The 19,954-nt window shown below is 42.9% G+C and overlaps 1 protein-coding gene and 1 pseudogene across 3 annotated transcripts in view; both read right to left on the bottom strand.

The window, feature by feature from the left end:
* Positions 1-971: 971 nt before the first annotated feature.
* The window catches only part of VWA3B (von Willebrand factor A domain containing 3B), a 267,553-nt gene continuing 248,570 nt past the window's right edge, over positions 972-19,954 (bottom strand). For all 3 annotated transcript variants that reach the window (XM_073664562.1, XM_073664564.1, XM_073664563.1), the window contains 4 exons: positions 18,353-18,445; positions 14,395-14,560; positions 7,271-7,505; positions 972-2,921 (listed from right to left, as the gene is read on the bottom strand). In XM_073664562.1, the coding sequence (XP_073520663.1) occupies positions 2,720-2,921; positions 7,271-7,505; positions 14,395-14,560; positions 18,353-18,445 (696 nt within the window). In that variant the 3' untranslated portion in view covers positions 972-2,719. The remainder of the gene's footprint in view (positions 2,922-7,270; positions 7,506-14,394; positions 14,561-18,352; positions 18,446-19,954) is intronic.
* LOC141242259 (serine/arginine-rich splicing factor 9 pseudogene) lies at positions 9,527-10,366 on the bottom strand (annotated as a pseudogene).

Genomic DNA, 19,954 nt, shown 5'->3' with positions numbered 1-19,954 from the left:
CAGATCCCCTTTAATTTGCAATTGAAAAAATGAGGGTACAAATTCATGAAAAATGTAATGAGTGGCACCACATGTACTTGGCACAGCAGCAGAATTATTTAAGATTGGATTGTGTTTCCATTACCAAATATAATACACAGCAGCCAAAGGAAACACAATAAAGACATGCCTAAAATATAAGAAAAGCTAAACAGAATTTTCTGAAAATTGGATGTCATTATTCTAGTCATTTTTGGCTGCTAAGGTCACCTTGTCCTGTATGACATCCTCAAGATGAGGACAATTTCAAAAAGGTTATTTTTCATTTTCAGACTTTCTAAGGTTAGTTTTAATGGATAAAAAATGTTTTAAATTAAACTACTACTTTGACAGACTTAACTGATGAAACTGGGCAGGGATGGGTGAAAAGTCTGAGCAACATCTTGTATTAGTCACTCTGTGGTAAAAATTTCTAAGGAATCCTGGAATTGATTCTTTTCAGAACTGACACAAGCAGAGGTGGATAAACCTTTGGTGCAATCTGTGCAGCTGAATATGGTCCCTAGAAGTATGGGGGCCCACTTCTACCTCCAAAGCAGGTGAAATTGTCCATTATGATGAGCTATTAGGCTCCAAAGGGCCAATACACTGAAGAGCAAAAGGGTAACAATGTTTAGAACTTTTGGCTTTCAGGCTCCATATCTCACCATCCACTCACTAATCCATTACTGCTTCGTATGTGAGACTACCATCATTTCACAGACAGTCTTCTTGGCTATCTCATACATAAATTTGACTTGCAACTATTTTGCATATTACAAGTCATATTGCAAGTCAAATTTATGTATGAGATAGTCAAAATGATTGTCTATAAAATGATGGCAGTCTGAGGCTATGTGCCCACGTAGCAGATTTGATGCAGAGCGTTTTTGCCTCTCTCTGGCAGAAAAAAAAGCATGCAGATTTACATGCGTTTTTTCTGCCAGAGAGAAGCGTTTTTTCAGCGTTTTCATATGCGTTTTTTCAAGCAGTTTTCCAAGCGATTTTGAGCATCACTTGGAAAAGTGCTTGACAAGTTGGTCACACAATATAAATCCATGCAACCGGCATGGATTTATAATGTGTGAACAACTGATGCTTTAAATGCAGCATCTATAGTAAAAAAAAAGAATTAAAACGTTAAAAATAAAAAAAAACCTGTATACTCACCTCTCCGGTCTTCTCCGGTCTGCTCCCGGCGGCGATCCTCTCTCCTCGCGTCCCGCTGTGTACTGTCAGGACCTGCGGTGATGTCATTTAGTCAGCTGATGGTCACGCAACCATCACCTGACCGCCGACGTCAGCGGTCATGTGACCATCAGGTGACTAAATGAAGTCACTGCAGGTCCTACAAGTACACCGCAGGACGCCAAGGAGAGAGGACGTGGCCGGGAGCAGACCGGGGGCCGCCGGAGAGGTGCATATACAGGTTTTGTTTATTTTTAACTTTTTTATTTCTTTTTTTCACCGCGTGGTAGCTGGGATGAAGAAGAGTTGTAGTCTCCCCTTCATCCTGGGTACCACAAGCACCACGATTACGCTGCAAATTCGCGGCCATTGAATTTAATCGAAACGCAGCAAATCCACATATACCTGCGGGTTTACTGCGTTTCAATGTTCCTCAAGGCCGCAAATTTGAAGGGCAATCGCGGTAGAAATGGTCATGCTGCGTTATGCAACACAATGCGAATTCGACGCGCTAATTAGCGCATCATGTGCACAGCACATCTGAATTCACATTGCTTTGCATAGCAGACTGTTTTACAAGCGTTTTCGCAGCCGTAAAAATGCCGCAAAAACGCTACAAAAACGCTACGTGGGCACTTAACCTTACATTCAAAGCAGTAGTGGATGGTGAGATATGGAGCCTGAAAGTCAAAAGTTCAAAGCACTGTTACCCTTTTGCTCGTCAGTGTATATTGTTCTTGCGCAGGGGCCCTCGTCTGTCTGTGTCCGCTCATGAAGTATATGCAATAAAAGGGCTCATTCAGATGTCAGTGATTTTTCTCATATGCAAAAAAAAAGGGTCTGAATTTCATCAGTGTTGTTGATCCGATTTTCATTAGCGTTTGGTAATTGTCAGTTTTTACCATCAGAGATTCATCAGTTTTTCTTGGATAAAAAAGAAAAACTGATGGATTTTTTTAAGTTTCTCCTTTCAAACAGTCCATGAAAAACAGACAGCACACGGATGGCATCAGAGTGCTGTATGATTTTTCACGGACCCATAGACTTGCATTGGCGAGATTGATACAAGATTGGGATCAAAATCAGACATGTTTCTGTGATTTTGTGAGAACCACTCAGTCTGCAAAAATACACAAACATGTGAACAGTTCTACAGACTATAATAGGTACGAGTTATATCTGTGGAAAATATGGACAGAACACGTACAAGAAAAGCGGCCTTACTCTATTAGGCTGAATTAGAGGATCAGTGAAATGTTCTATCACAGTGACAGGTTGTCTTTAATAGAGCAGTATGTTTTGATATCCACCTAATGATGGCAAAAAAAGCTTACTCTCTGTCAACCGATGCAGCAAGTCAAGTTACAATATATCAATTTACAACATATCAATACTTTACTAATGCAGCTGAAGAGCAATCTGTGCCAGAAGACCCAAGCAGTTACTTGAAGGTTTAATTTATTATCATAGTAAACAATCCCGAGCTGTAACATGTCCGACTGTCACATGGATTTCAGACCTTTGACAGTTTTCTTTCTGTATCAACTGATGATATTGTAAAGGAAGAGACATCAGAACGTGAATCTTCATTTGCTGAGATGATAAGATCTTCATCAGAATCTATTGCCTGGTTGTTTTCATAGTAGAATTGTACAGCATCGTCGTATGCCTTCTTGGAGAGGCCAAAACAGTGATGAGCCTCCATATTCTGACATCTTAAAGACAGAAACCATCATATCATTCAGGAACTGATCATATTATTTACACTATGAACAGCAAAAATCTTATAGATTCAATGTACATCAATTACACTTATTAAAGAGGGTTTCAAATTAAGACAGCACCTTTTAAAAGGGCACCCACTCTGTGAAGTTATATTCTTTAAAAGAGTGGTCTGAAGTCCAAATTAATTTTCATCCTAAATCCCTATCTATTTAATGCCATAACCAAAACTATTTTCTAATATAATTGAATTAAACATTTCCTATCCTTCCCTAACTACTCTATCTAACTGCTTTACTTTTTTTTTTCACTTTCTTTTTAATGACACCTTCATTTGAGAATCCCAGTGCATGCTGGGATACTCAAACGAAGCGTCATCAGTAGGAAAGGGCTGTGGTCACTGCTGCAGTCTCCGCTCCCTCCATGAAATGAAGTGTCATCAGTGATCTTTGGGCTAGTCCCTGCTCTGTCACTCTGTGATGTGCACAATGACAGTGCGCTCTTTTGCCAGCTCAGATCAGCAAGCTGGCAACATAGCGCACTGTCAGAATTCAGAATACCCAACATGCAGAGACCAGTGCTTCCCCTGCAAGTGACGTCACTGGTCTCTACACTCTATTCTGACAACATGCTCTGTTGCCAGCTCGTGACTGGTGATCTGAGCCGGTGAGAGAGTGTGCTGTCATTGCGTCAAACAGGCAATCCCTGCATGTGTCATGGCTGTCTAACAGCCGTGACACATGCAGCCGGAGCGGCACTAACATAGATGCAGAGCACGCCGCAAATACTCGTGCTCGCCGAAAGGGTTAACAATACAAGCTCGCTCATCACTATTCATTATGATTCCGTAGATAGAAAATTTGTGTTTATTAAATTTTAATGGTTAAAATAATTCAGAGCTTTGTGAAATAAAATTTGGTTTGTGTTGCCATTAATTTTCTTATTTTTGCAATGTAAACCTTTATAAAAACTTGTTCTTTTTTGTGTGTTGAGCTGTCATCTTTATTGATATCCTATTGAGGTACTCAGGATGCTTTTATGCTTTTTATTGCATTTTCTGGGGAGGTGTATTGACAAGACAACAGCAATTCAATTTTTCTTTATGTCGTTTACTATATGTGTAATTCATTGTATTTCCATAGATCAGACTTCTGTGGATGTAGGGACACCAAATATGTTTGTATAATTAGTTTTCCAGCATTTAGTAAAAGTAATGATTTCCAGTGAAGCCCAACCGGTCTTCATAGGTGAATCAACATGGTGGTGATGGGGGTCTTCTGAGGGAATAACACTGATGGGAAAATTTCAAAACCCCACTAATGCACTGCAGGGTGGTGGGCGGGTGGGCACCTAAACCCACAACCTCTAAGTAACCATTTCATTGATTGACAGAGGCATTTAAGTTGTTAAATAGAACCAATTAGAGCTAGCTCTGGTTGCTTCTGTTTGAGATTGGAAACAGCTCCTTACACTGCTCCATACACTTGCACCCAATCTATAATATAACCGGGGATGCGTGTCTCTGTCTGAAGCCTCGATAGACTGCGCATGCGCGACGCGCAGTCTGGCTCCGGACAGAAGCACGCATCCAGCCGTTACAGGTAAGAGCAGTGTGTATGGTGCCGGAGATCGCGGTATGCGTAGGCACTGAACGCATACCGAGATCTCCGGCGCCATACTTACATACTTACCTGACCGGGAGGAGCGTTGCCGTGGCGCCTTTCTTCGCCGGAGACCGGGGCAGGAGTAAGGCGTCAGATCGGCGCATGCGCATAGCGCTATCCAACGCCATTTTACTGAAGACACATTTGCATTGTGTCTTCAGCAAAATGGCCCCGGACAGCGCGGTGCTCCGGCGCCGCAGTCCTCCCCCGGCCTCCGGCAAAACAGGACGCAACAGCGCTGGAGCACAAAGAAGAAAGATGAGTATAAGTGTTTATTTTTTTGTATGTGTGTACAGTGTGAAAGGGATGAGGGGGCCACACATACAAGGATTGGGGGGTGAGGGGACCATGCATACCAGGATTGTGGGGGGAGGGGATCATGCATACCAGGATGAGGGGTACCACACATACCAGGATTGAGGGGTGAGGGGACCATGCATACAAGCATTGGGGGGTGAGGGGACCATGCATACCAGGATTGGGGGGTGAGGGGTACCACGCATACCAGGATTGGGGGGTGAGAGGTACCACACATACCAGGATTGGGGGGTGAGGGGTACCACACATACCAGGATTGGGGGGTGAGGGGTACCACACATACCAGGATTGGGGGGTGAGGGGTACCACACATACCAGGATTGGGGGTGAGGGAACCACGCATACCAGGATTGGGGGGTGAGGGGTACCACGCATACCAGGATTGGTGGATGAGGGGACCATGCATACAAGCATTGGGGGGTGAGGGCTACCACACATACCAGGATTGGGGGTGAGGGGACCATGCATACCAGGATTGAGGGGTGAGGGGACCATGCATACCAGGATTGGGGGGTGAGGGGTACCACACATACCAGGATTGGGGGATGAGGGCACCATGCATATCAGGATTGGGGGGTGAGGGGTACCACGCATACCAGGACCAGGATTGGGGGGTGAGGGGTACCACACATACCAGGATTGGGAGGTGAGGGGACCATGCATACCAGGATGAGGGGTACCACACATACCATTATTGGGGGATGAGGGGCCCATGCATACCAGGATTGGGGGGGTGAGGGGACCATACATACCAGGATTGGGGGGGTGAGGGGACCATGCATACCAGGATTGGGGGGTGAGGGGACCATGCATACCTGGATTGGGGGGTGAGGGGTGCCATGCATACCAGAATGGAGATGAGGGGCACCATGCATACCAGGATGAGGGATGGAGTGCCATGCATACCAGGATGAGGGGTATCATGCATACCAGAATAGGGATGAGGGGTGCCATGCATACTAGGATGAGGGATTGGGTGCCATGCATACCAGGTTTCTGGGATGAGGAGGCCATACATACCAAAATTGTCATGAGGGGTGCCATGCATACCAGGATGAGGGGTACCATACATATCAGAATAGGGATGAGGCGCACCATACATACCAGGATTGCGGATGAGGGGTACCATGCATACCAGGATTGTGGATGAGGGGCCCATGCATACTAGGATTGGGGATGAGGGGCCCATGCATACCAGGATAGGGATGAGGAGTGCCATGCATACCAGGTTGGGGGTGAGGGAGCCATGCATATCAGGATTGGAGATGAGGGGTGCCATGCATATCAGGATTGGGGATGAGGGGTGCCATGCATACCAGGATTGGGGATGAGGGGTGCCATGCATACCGGGATGGGGGATGAGGGGTGCCATGCATACCGGGATTGGGGATGAGGGGTGCCATGCATACCGGGATTGGGGATGAGGGGTGCCATGCATACCGGGATTGGGCATGAGGAGTGCCATGCATACTGGGATTGGGGATGAGGGGTGCTATGCATACCAGGATTGGGGATGAGGGGTGCCATGCATACCAGGATTGGGCATGAGGGGTGCCATGCATACCAGGATTGGGCATGAGGGGCGCCATGCATACCGGGATTGGGGATGAGGGGTGCCATGCATACCAGGATTGGAAATGAGGGGTGCCATGCATACCAGGATTGGGGATGAGGGGTGCCATGCATACCAGGATTGGGGATGAGGGGTGCCATGCATACCGGGATTGGCGATGAGAGGTGCCATGCATACCGGGATTGGGCATGAGGGGTGCCATGCATACTGGGATCGGGCATGAGGGGTGCCATGCATACCAGGATTGGGCATGAGGGATGCCATGCATATGGGGATTGGGGATGAGGGGTGCCATGCATACCGGGATTGGGGATGAGGGGTGCCATGCATACCGGGATTGGGGATAAGGGGTGCCATGCATACCGGGATTGGGGATGAGGGGTGCCATGCATACCAGGATTGGGGGTAAGGGGTGCCATACATACCAGGATAGGATGGTGGGGACAGGATGGGGGCAGCACAAATACCAGGAGGGGGGCAGCACATACCAGCATGGGAGACCATATACCAATAAAAATGTTCGCCACCCGGGCATAGAACGGGTTCAATAGCTAGTATAAATATATGTCGGGGTGCAGGAAGGGGTTAATAGGGCATATGGACAGGGTTCTTCTCATGAGACTCTAAGCTTACACTATAAGATGCGCAGAACAATATATCTAGATAAATAGAAATAATTTACAAGAGGTCAATTACACTTTTTGAGACAAATCAAGTAAAATTAAATAAAATTAGGACCCATTTCAAACCTTATAAATTAAAACATGTTACATGAACATGGACTAACCTTTTTCCATTACAAAATAGTATCTGCAACATTGTCCCGCTGATGACAGTTACGATACCAGGTAAGAATGTCAGCGAAGATGGATATGCCAAAGTCAGAACATGATCCCCAACATTTAGTACATGTGGTTTGCTGAACTTTCCAAAAATCCATTCCATGTCTTGCACTGCTGTTGTACCATCTGCCCAGGAAATTACATACTTCTTGTGATTGTCAGTCTGCTTCTTTACTTCAGCTGCAAAAAAAAGTGAGCAGATGACGACCTTTATAAAGAATACTGATACTAATTTTTTTTTTTAGATTTTGACTGAAAATTCTAAACAGTGATTAATGTTGAACATTTGTCCCAAATTTTCAGTGCAAATCCATATCAGTTTCATTTACCATGCATGTAGATGGAGTTTCTAAAAATGTAGGCTGTGCAGATATCGGTGCCGAGAAGAAGTAAGACGGAAAAAGCTGTCTTAATTAAAGTGTTATGCGCTACCTTTCCTTGTGCTCCGCTACCTTTCCTTGTGATCCAGCCCTCTGGTTATACTGACGTTACTACTGACCCTGCCCCATTGTACAAAGCACATACTTAAAAGATACCTTATCAGAAGAGTATTTTCTAGTGATTAATTGGTGATTATTGTGCATTACAGAATAAGGAAGGGTATGTTCAAGGTGAAAAATCCGCAATGCATTGCTGCAGCAAAGTGGATAAGGTTTCACTAAGGCCTTATTCAAAACGTCTATTTTTTTTTCTTCATATGTGAAAAACAAGGTCCGATTTCCATCAAGGTGCAGGACTAGACTTCCCTCAGTGATTCGTGTCAGCTTTTATCATCAGTGATTCTTCAATTTTTCTTCTATGTAAAAATAATGATGAAGGGTTTCTCAAACCCCCTATTAGTCAACGAAAACTGGACAGCACTAGGATGTGATGCCGCCAGTGTGCTGTCTGAGTTTCTCACAGGCCCATAGACTTAAATGTGTGATTTTAACCTGTGACTCAGATTAAAATCGGACATTTCTTCATTTTTTAGGGACTATTGGTCAGCAGAAAAACAGCCCATATACACTAATGGGTACGTGTTCTCTCAGTGGAAAACACAGAATACGTGAAAAATGTACAACTGGATGAAGCCTAAGTCTAATCTGCACTTTGCATGAACAATCGGTATGGAATCTGTACAGAAACTGATCTAAGGTGCGAAATTTAAAACCAGAGAATTTCAATTTATACCGCAGATTTTCGCTCTGGATATTCCTCTTCTCAATGCACAGGATAAAATATTCTGCAAATGTGCAATAAATCTACATGTTAAATGGATTTTGTCACATATTTGTAGTGGATTTTGCTGTAGATTTGTGAAAATGATCCCAAACAAATATTTTTCAGTTTATGCTCGGCATAGAGATGGAGTATGTAAAGATGGAGATTGTGGAGACACAGGGTTAAGTGAGTGCTCGTGTCCACTAGCCTGGCTGTCTTTAGAAAGACCGCATGGACCAGGGCTCACTGAACGCCCGTTCTCCTTCCGTTGGCTCGAGGTGCAACTTTGGAGCTTCCAGGGCCAAATACCCCAACCAGTAGCACCCTGCTTTTTGTTACACCCTCAGAGAGGAGGTAGCGGCAAGCTGAGGATGCTGACAGAGTCCATTGAGGTATGTGGCCAGGTGACCTGATAGTCCCAATTTGGGTTCTCCAAACATTTCCATGGGTTCAGTGATGGGCAGTGGATCAAATCTGTATTCTTCCAGTTAGAGCCATGGTGCCTTGGCTGCTGTCCTCTATAGTCTCACTGTAGAAGGAGAGAGGTCTCTTTTATACCCACAGCGGTCCTTCATGCCATTATCCACAGGTTTGGGTGGAAGTGGGAGGAGGTCATCTCTCATTGTTAGAATATTCAATTAACCGGCATATTTTGTCCTTCAGTGTTTGGAGAACAAGCTGCATGGACTGTTACATTAAGTACTCAGCAATCATTTACCAAATTAACAAACATCGATTGCTCAATTAACTTGCGCCTTTGTCACACAAGGATAGCAGAACAATAAGCTGCCTGGACTAATACAATAGGCAGTCAGCAAGCATTCAACAAATAAACAAACATCAATTACACCTACAGAAAGAGTCCACATTTAGGCTCATATGAACAAAAGCTCATGTCCCTGGGCCTACTGATTAATACGTCTGGCATAATTAAGAATAAACATGGTGTCGTCACATTCCTCCCCCTTCTTAATTAGCCAGACGTGATAAGCTGCCGATCACCCGCCTCCACTTGTCGGGGACAGTCCATCAGTATTTCTTTCAGCACAGACATGAATGTAAGAGTTTTCACCTTCATGAGAACGAAACTTTGTATCATCCAGTTTCCTTAAAGCATATTTCATGTTTAGCTTGTGAATAAACTCCACAATCCCCATTCTGTCCTTGGATACATCAGCATAACAGACATCTCCAGCTTCTTTCATATGATCTTTCAGATCCAGCCAACTCCCTGATGGGGGAAGTCCTGAAATGAGGATTCTGTATTCAGTTCACTGGGAAGGGGGTCCGTTCCTCCAGCGGGGTCCCCCATATCCTTCTTCTAGTCTCCAGCTGGACCTGGGAAACTCCACACGTAATCATTGAGAACCAAACTCGTATCCATTGTGTCCACACACGGCGTCCTCTGCATCCTGTGGTTCCTGGAATCTGATGAAAACGAATGGTGTGGCACCGCCTCCCCCGCAATTCTTTAGCTCGATGGTACGGATCCACCAGTACCAATGGAACAACTCCTCCAGCTCCTTCTCCCGCTTGAGGCTCCAGGTCCCAATGCGACCAAGTACTGCTGGATTTCAGGCTGATTGGGATGGGTATTTGATTCCAGACTGTCACTGGATCCTTGATTTGGTAAGGAGTTCAATTCCTCTTGGTCAACCTCATCATCCTCCACGATGTTCTGGGCATCCCAACGGACCAATTCCTGAATCAAATCTAACCAAGTGTCGATGGCTCGGTATTCGATCCTTCGTAGCTGACACAACTCCTGTAGTTGCCATTTCCTGTTCCCATATCCACTTCGATCCCCTTCTCAAGGCCAAGCTGGTGGGGTTGGACATGGTGGCATCCGAAACCTGCTGCGTATGCCTCACCTATGGCCTGCTAGGACTGTCTATCTGCCTCTCTGGTTGTGAAGCCCCTTGACGGTGTCTACGAACATCAGTCCCCATCAGCTCCCCCGGATCCACTGGGCTGAGTAGTATCCCACTGCTGTCACCAAATGTGAAGACACATGGGTCAGTGGGTGCTCTCGTCCACTGGCCTGGCTGTCTTTAGAAAGACCGCATGGACCAAGGCTCATCCCACTACTACTGAAAAAAAAGGACAGATCATGCATTAAGCTTAAAAAAAGAGAATGGACAGCACCTCCAAAACCATACGTTGATCTAATGCCTCTCGGCAAAAATATATAAAACTGAACATGAGGCTCTTGGTTTATATATTTTTGCCAAGAGGCATTAGATCAACGTATGTTTTTGGAGGTGCTGTCCACTCTCTTTTTTTAGCTCAATGCATGATCTGTCCTTTTTTTTGGATGTGCACTCCTCCCATTTGGCACAGGCGATTTTAATTAGCAGGAGACTGCAAAGAGGGTCTAGCCTATTTTTGCTCTCACTTGAGAGCTTGTGGAAGTTGAGTCACAATGCTCCTTTCACGTGGTGCTGGTGCAGTGTGTCGTCCATTGTTGCTGTGGCTTTGTGCTCGTGGGGCGGCGCGGTCTGGAGTCATGGGGACTCGGTCTTGAAGCATGGGTGCTGTGAGGCACCAGGCCGCCCGCCCTGCTGGTGCATCGTCGCGGCGGTGGTTGGCGCACGGCTCCGCTCCCGTTTAGGCAGGAAATGTTAGGACCCACTACGAGGTTTGCCGTGACGTGGCAGTGGGCTTCATACAGTCTGATCAGAATGTTAAACTAAGAACCTCATGTTCAGTTTTATATATTTTTGCCGAGAGGCATTAGATCAACGTATGTTTTTGGAGGTGCTGTCCATTCTCTTTTTTTTAGCTCAATGAATAATACATAAGCTATACTTGGATATAAAATCAAAAAAAACACTTGCAACCATATAAAACAACATATTTTATTGAAAAATTCGTATAAAAACACCAAAAAGTACAACAATAATACAGAAGTGAATAAGGGAGGTTCAAGAAAATGTGCATACGTGTGGTCCAGAATATGATCCAATTTTGATAGAAATATGATTTAGGTAAATACATTTGGCATCACAAACAAAAGGGCAATGCAATATATGATACCCTAGTATCCAACCCCGAGGAAAAGGGGCTGTAGACATCAACAAGAAAAACACCTGTTTCAGCTCATTTTGTGTTAATCTATATAGAGTCAAATGCAGGTCACCGAAATAGAAAAGATAATGGAGGACCATACTGTATATTCTCAGGTCTTAAGGCATGCATGCAAGTACAGAAATAATCCTACATACAACCCCTGGCAAAAATTATGGAATCACCGGGTACGGAGGATGTTCATTCAGTTTAATGTTGTTGAAAAAAAGCACATCACAGACATTGCACAAAACTAAAGTCATTTCAAATGGCAACTTTAGGGCTTTAAGAAACACTAAAATAAATCAAAATTAAAAATGTGGTACTCAGTAATGGTAATTTTTTTCAGACCAAGCTTAGGGAAAAAATTATGGAATCACTCAATTCTGAGGAAAAAATTATGGAATCACCCTGTAAATTTTCATTTCCAAAACTAACATCTGCATCAAATTAGATCTGCTCGTTAGTCTGCATCTAAAAATGAGTGATCACATCTTGGAGAGCTGTTGCACCAAGTGGACTGACATGAATCATGGCTCCAACACAGGAGATGTCAATTGAATCAAAGGAGAGGATTATCAAACTCTTAAAAGAAGGTAAATCATCACGCAATGTTGCAAAAGATGTTGATTGTTCACAGTCAGCTGTGTCTAAAATTTGGACCAAATACAAGCAACATGGGAAGGTTGTTAAAGGCAAACATACTGGTAGACCAAGGAAGACATCAAAGTGTCAATACTGGAAACTTAAAGCAATATGTCTCCAAAACAGGAAATGCACAACAAAACAAATGGGGAACGAATAGGAGGAAACTGGAGTCAATGACTGTGACCGAACGGTAAGAAACCGCCTAAAGGAAATGGGATTTACATACAGAAAAGCTAAACATAAGCCTCATTAACACCTAAACAGAAAAAAACAAGGTTACAATGGGCTAAGGAAAAGCAATCGTGGACTGTGGATGACTGGATGAAAGTCATATTCAGTGATGAATCGCGTATCTGCATTGGGCAAAGTGATGATGCTGGAACTTTTGTTGGGTGCCGTTCCAATGAGATTTATAAGGATGACTGCATTAAGAGAACATTCAAATTTCCACAGTCATTGATGATATGGGGCTGCATGTCAGGTAAAGGCACTGGGGAGATGGCTGTCATTACATCTTCAATAAATGCCCAAGTTTACATTGATATTTTGGACAGTTTATTATCCCTTCAATTGAAAGCATGTTTGGGGATGATGACATAATTTTTCAAGATGATAATGCATCCTGCCATAGAGCAAAAACTGTGAAAACATTCCTTGAAAGAAGACACATAAGGTCAATGTCATGGCCTGCAAACAGTCCGGATGTCAATCCAATTGAAAATCTTTGGTGGAAGTTGAAGAAAATGGTCCATGACAATGCTCCAACCTGCAAAGCTGATCTGGCAACAACAATCAGAGAAAGTTGGAGCTAGATTGATGAAGAGTACTGTTTGTCACTCATTAAGTCCATGCCTCAGAGACTGCAAGCTGTTGTTAAAGCCAGAGGTGGTGCAACAAAATACTAGTGATGTATTGGAGTGTTCTATTGTGTGTTTCCATAATTTTTTCCTCAGAATTATCATGCATGAAATGATCTCGATGGTCCAGATGGATGGAGTGGAGGATGGCTGGTTGATGGACACCCCATGCAAACACGGCTACGGCGCTAACAAGGAGGAACTGGAGTAATGGTTTGGGCTGGAATCATGGGGAGAGAGATTGTCGGCCCTTTTAGGATCCCTGAAGGGGTAAAGATGAACTCCATAATGTATGTTGAGCTTCTCAAACAGCACTTCCTTCCATGGTTCAAGAAGAAGAACCGTGTATTCTGCAGCAAGATCATTTTAATGCATGATAATGCCCCGTCTCATGCTGCACATAATACATCTGCATCTCTGGCTGCTATGGGCATAAAAGGGGACAAACTTATGGTGTGGCACCCATGCTCCCCTGACCTCAACCCCATTGAGAACCTCTGGAGCATCATCAAAAGGAGTGTCTATGATGGCGGGAGGCAGTTCACATCTAAGCAACAGCTCTGGGAGGGTATTCTGTCCTCATGCAAAACAATTAAAGCAGAAACCATCCAAAACCTGACAAATTCAATGGACGAGAGAGTTCAGAAGCTCCTTTCGAACAAGGGGTCCTATGTGCAAATGTAACATCACCTAGAATACAGTTTTGAGTTGAAAACTGTTTGATTTCGGTTTGTAATAACCTGCTAATGCTTATAATTTCAAAAATGACCATTTTTTTGTTCTTTATTAAAATGAAAAGGTTGAAAACTCTGCTGTGCATAATAATTTGGAACATGCATTTTGAGTGCAGTTTGAGTTTTTTCTTTTTTTAAAAATATACTGTTATCATAGGCAGTTTGTACAAAAACCTTTCAATTGTACTCTAATAGTTATTTGACTAGAAAATTACAATGACTGCAATTCATATAGGTAATTTGGGAAAATCTGAGAAAATATTATTTGCATAATAATTTGGAACACAGTGTAGTTTTGTGCCATCTCAGTGATCTGCTTTTTTTCAACAACATTAAACAACTGAATGAACATCCTCCGAGCCCGGTGATTCCATAATTTTTGCCAGGGGTTGTAGTGAGACAGAAAGATCACCATGAGCTGTCAGGCTTACCCATCTGGAGTCCTGCTGTGCCTGGACCACCGCCACAATAAACACCCCTACTGAATAATACATCTGGCATAATTAAGAATAAATGTGGTGATGTCATAGAAATATATTTACACATTTATCCATACAATACCTAAATGAAAAGTTCCAGTTTCATCATTCCTAGCAACAACGGGCTGGCCAACCCATCTTTTTTCACATTCCAAGATGTATGAAGTAGTCTTCTTATATTTTTCTGAACAAACTGAATAAATATATTCTCTTGGAGCACAAGCTTCAACACTGTCATAGTATCGTACCTAAGAAAAAAATTGACAAATTTATTTCTTGCAAAATATATTGTAAGATACAAATAGCCCTCACTACAAGCACATGACTTGTTTATTGCATATTAAATTGGCAGAAATTACGTAAATGTAAAATGTTTTATACAAATTACCTTATTATAACATCAATACAATAATTTCACAAGTCCTATCCAAGAAGTTCCTAAATAAATAGCTGTAGTTTGGAAGAATATTAATGTGAAGTAGCAATTTCATACCATTCAGCTTCTTTACAAAACAAAAATGATAAACTGTATAGTTGTATTTGAGGGACAATTTTCATTACCTAGGTCACTTTATATTTACAATAATGAAGACATACTCAAATTTGACATATCTGAAGTCTGTAGTCTTAACATTTTACTTTATCCTTTCAGGGATGGCCTTACATTGGATGATGCCTAGTGCTATATTTTTTGTTGGTAACCCCTCCATAGTTATACGGTCATTCAGTGTAAAAGTAACATACAGTGCCTAAATATAAGTGCCATACAGTAGTGGCTGACTGTCGGCAGTAATATCCTAATTTTTCCCAATAATATAGTTAGACTTCTGTAAAAATCAAATCTTTACTCCAGAATATTTAAAACATCACAACAGCGAGGAGACAAATAGAGCAACATTTCAGCCAAATGGCCTTTCTTATACAGCATAAGCCCCACATAGCCTCCCATATACAACATGAGCCCCACATAGCCTCCCTAAATACAGCATGAGCCCCACATAGCCTCCAATATATAGCATGTAGTGATGAGCGAGTATGTTCTGTTAACCCTTTCGGTGAGCATGATCGAGTGCTTGCCGAGTAACTTCAGCGGTGCTTGGTGTTATGTTTTGGTCACTCAGTGCTCATGATTTGTGACTTTTTGACAGCTTTAATACATGTGAAGAATGCCTAAGAAACTGTCGCAAATCATGAGCACTGAGTAACGAAAACATAACACCTGAGCACACTGAAGATACTCGGAAAACACCCGAGCATGCTCGTAAATCTCGAGTAATGAGCATGCTCGCTCATCACAAACAGCGTGAGCCCCACACAGCCTCCCATATACAGCATGAGCCCTACGTAGCCCCCCTATAAACAGCATGAGCCCCACATAACCTCCTATATACAGCATGAGCCTCACATAGCCTCCCATATACAGCGTGAGGCCCACACAGCCTCCCATATACAGTATGAGCCCCAAATAGCCTCCCTATATACAGCATGAGCCTCACATAGCCTCCCATATACAGCGTGAGGCCCACACAGCCTCCCATATACAGTATGAGCCCCAAATAGCCTCCCTAAATACAGCATGAGCCCCACATAGACTCGAATATACAGCATGAGCTCTATACAGCCTTCAATATACATCATGGGCCCCACATAGCCCCCCTATATACAGCATGAGCCCCACATAGCCTCCAATGTACAGCATGAGCGCCACACAGCCTCCCATATACAGCATGAGCCCTACATAGCCCCCTATATACAGCATGAGCCCCACATAACTTCCTATATACAGTATGAGCCCCACATAGCCTCCCTAAATACAGCATGAGCCCCACATAGCCTCCAATATACAGCATGTGCCCCACACAGTCTCTCATATACAGCAAAAGCCCAACATAGCCCCCTATATACAGCATGAGCCCCACATAACCTCCTATATACAGTATGAGCCCCACATAGCCTCCTGTCCTATGTACATACAAACATCCCATACAGAGGGAAAAAAAACACCGCATACTCACCTCGCTCCTGTTCCCCCAGTGCTCTGCCTTCGTCTCCAGTGCACTGACTCTCTGCAGTGCGCAGCTGACACGATAAAATGTCGTCATCACGTCAACTGTCTCACACACTGATTGATGGAAGAAGGGGCCAGTGGCTCCTCCTCCACCAATGTATTCACCGCTGTCTGCATCCAGATAGCGGTGATGGTGACAGCGGTGGCAGATGAACAACGGACGGGGAAGGGCACGGTTCGGCCTGTGGGCTACTGTTTTAGCCCTTCAGCTGTCTTGGTCCACAGGCTGGACTGAAACAGCTAGAGGGCCAGATGTGGCCCGTAGGGCCAAATACTTGAATAAGCCTATATAGTTGCCGGTTATATCATATGGAACAACGCATACCTGACCCTAATAAATGTAAATGACATTTGAGAGTCTTTGATGGATTTAATGAAATGTGGCTACATTTTCTCATATTGAAATGGTGATGCTTACTGTATGTTATACCTCTATGGATTTTTTTAAATCTATACAGTAAAAATGTTTCTATATATGTGAATATTTATTTTTAAAGTGACTTTAACATTATTGTTTATTTGATACACTAGATGCTTATTATGGCTACTGGGATGGGCCCTGAGGAGGAAGAAGAGGTGGAGCATATTGACTCCGTGTATGTCTGTGTATGGTGACTGTATTTTAGGCTTGAAAAAGACCATTTGGCCGAAATGTTGCTGTATTTTTGTCTCCTCACTGCTGTGATGTTTTAAATATTCTAGAATAAAGATTGGACTTTTACAAGGATCTCTATGGTGCCTTGGATATCTTTTGATACGATAGTAAGTTATGTCTTAAAAGGAACCATTGTTTTCTTTTCCTTTTTTTTAAATCAACAGTACACATGAAAATAAGAAACTTTATTATATAATGTCATAACAGAAATTTGTTTCCTTTTCCTGCTGAACTGATCTTTCACTCAATTCATGGGTAAATTCTGTCTTCAGTAATTAAAGGGGTATTCCCATCGCCAAGATCCTATCCCAATATGTAGAAGGTGTAATATTAATAATATTAGCAAATACCTCCAATTAGAATTTTAGTATAGATCTTCAGATTCGCTATGTCTCTTATCCCCTTGTAGCGCATTGCAGTAGCTTAGGTATCCATGGTTATGACCACGGATATTTAAAGGGAACCTGTCAGCAGGATTTTGCAATGTAAACTACAGGCAATGTCATATTGGAGCTGCTGCACTGATTAATATGATACCTGAGGTGAAGAAATCCATCTTGTAGATCTTGTGTAATCAGTATTTGCAGAAACACTGGATTAAGAAACAAGCATTCCTCACATGTAATAAAGCTGTCAAACAGTCGCAAATCATGCACACGGGAGCGATTAAAACATATCACCGAGCAGCTGTAAATACTCGGAGCTCGGCCTAGAATACTCGCCGAAAGAGTTAACAGAACATACTCGCTCTTCACTACTCACAACATTGCATATGAGATAAGAAAATATTAGATGAAGAATGAAACCTTGACTATAAGGCTAGTTAATACTAAACAAGATGTAGAACAGAGAGGAAAAACATTAACCCTTCTAGATCATGGACAACCCCTTTACTTCTGTCCAATGCATGGGATTGGGAGTAGCAGATAGATACAGATTTCCCCTTTACTGACAACTACTAGAGAATTTTCATGTTACATGACATTTAGTTGGAAAGAATAGGTAAATGTACGAGCATGGTCCACCAGGACAGGAGCTTTTCTTCCTATGTGGAACAGCCCCCGTTGCCTTTTTGAGTCATCCTTTTAACTGAAAACAAAGAACAGCGAAGTATTCTTGACAGGACATTGTATCTTTAAATTAAATATATGTTTATATATGCACAGCAAATCTAAAAATACTGGACAAAGTACAGGACAAAAATGAACATTGTGAACATCATCTATACAATCACACTGATGAGCAGACTGACGTCCATAACGACATAAAGACACTTCTAGCATCTGCGACATTCAGACGTATCACTGCTTTCCTTACCGGCACTTTGAGATCAGGAGTAGAGTGTAATGCTACTCCTGGACAATAACTCCCAGGATGAAGTGGATGAGGTCCAATCACGGGGTCACTTTCCTTCAGATAGACAGAAGCGAGACACATGATTAGGTGACACAAAATGTTCTCTCGCTAAATTGTTTTTACGTGAAGTCAATAAAGAACTGAGGGAAGATGTAATATGCTGCTAAAAAAAGAAGCAAATTGTTCTGGCCTGATAAAATACATCTTCTGCTCTAACGTGTGACCTGCAATTTGTGCACTGCTGAGCGCTGCGTTATTGTATCTCTACAGGTGCATCGTACGCCCTCAGCTTCTTACTGAACTCAATTTAAAATGCGGATTCATGGATTCTAATCCTAAACCAAATACAGATTTTCAACATCCCTGAGCTAAAATTGGCTTTATCTCCATCATCCCCCTACCACTGAATGTAGTTTCCCTGTAGTTACCCAGCAAAGTATAAAGCTTTCTATAATTCTACAGTATCAGATCCAATGTCATGGGACAACTTTATCAAAAGGGCAATGACCTGTAGCTCACGTTCTAAATCACTTGTTGCTGGTTTCAAAATATATTTGACTGAATACATGGGTGTATTAATTGGATATACAGGGTGGGCCATTTAAATGGATACACCTAAATTAAATGGGAATGGTTGGTGATATCAACTTCCTGTTTGTGGCACTTAAGGATATGGGAGGGGGAAAACTTTTCCAGATGGGTGGTGACGATAGCGGCCATTTTGAAGTCGGCCATTTTGGATCCAACTTTATTTTTTTCAATGGGAAGAGGGAGGATCATGTGACACATCAAACTTATTGAGAATTTCATAAGAAAAACAATGGTGTGCTTGGTTTTAACGTAACTTTATTCTTTCATGAGTTTTTTACAAGTTTATGACCACTTATAAAATGTGTTCAAAGTGCTGTCCACTGTGTTGGATTGTCAATGCAACCCTCTTCTCCCACTCTTGACACACTGATAGCAACACCGCAGAAGAAATGCTAGCACAGGCTTCCAGTATCTGTTGTTTCAGATGCTGCACATCTAATATCTTGATGGTATGGTGTGGTATATGGGGTACAAAGATAGTGGGGCCATTCTTCATCAATGGAAACCTCAATGCCACTGGATACCTGAAATTGCTACATGATGATATGTTGCCCTCTTTATGAACTGAAGATGGCTATTTTCCCTCAGTTTTTCCAACAAGATGGTGCACCACCACATTAAGGGTGTCAGGTCCGAGCATTCCTACATGAACAGTTTCCTGGAAAGTGGATTGGTCGTCTTGGGCCAGTTGAATGGCCACCAAGGTCTCCCGATCTGACCCCCTTAGACTTTTATCTTTGGGGTCATCTGAAAGCAATTGTCTATCCTGTGAAGATACGAGATGTGCAGCAGCATCTGAAACAACGGATACTGGGAGCCTGTGCTAGCATTTCTTCTGCGGTGTTGCTATCAGTGTGTCAAGAGGGGAGAAGAGGGTTGCATTGACAATCCAACACAATGGCCAGCACTTTGAACACATTTTATAAGTGGTCATAAACTTGTAAAAAACTCATGAAAGAATAAAGTTACGCT

The sequence above is a fragment of the Phyllobates terribilis genome, unplaced genomic scaffold (genome assembly GCF_046119375.1).
Source record: "Phyllobates terribilis strain yellow unplaced genomic scaffold, ASM4611937v1 Scaffold_2__4_contigs__length_985480577, whole genome shotgun sequence".
NCBI lineage: Eukaryota > Metazoa > Chordata > Amphibia > Anura > Dendrobatidae > Phyllobates > Phyllobates terribilis.
This window is presented reverse-complemented; position numbering and strand designations above follow the sequence as displayed.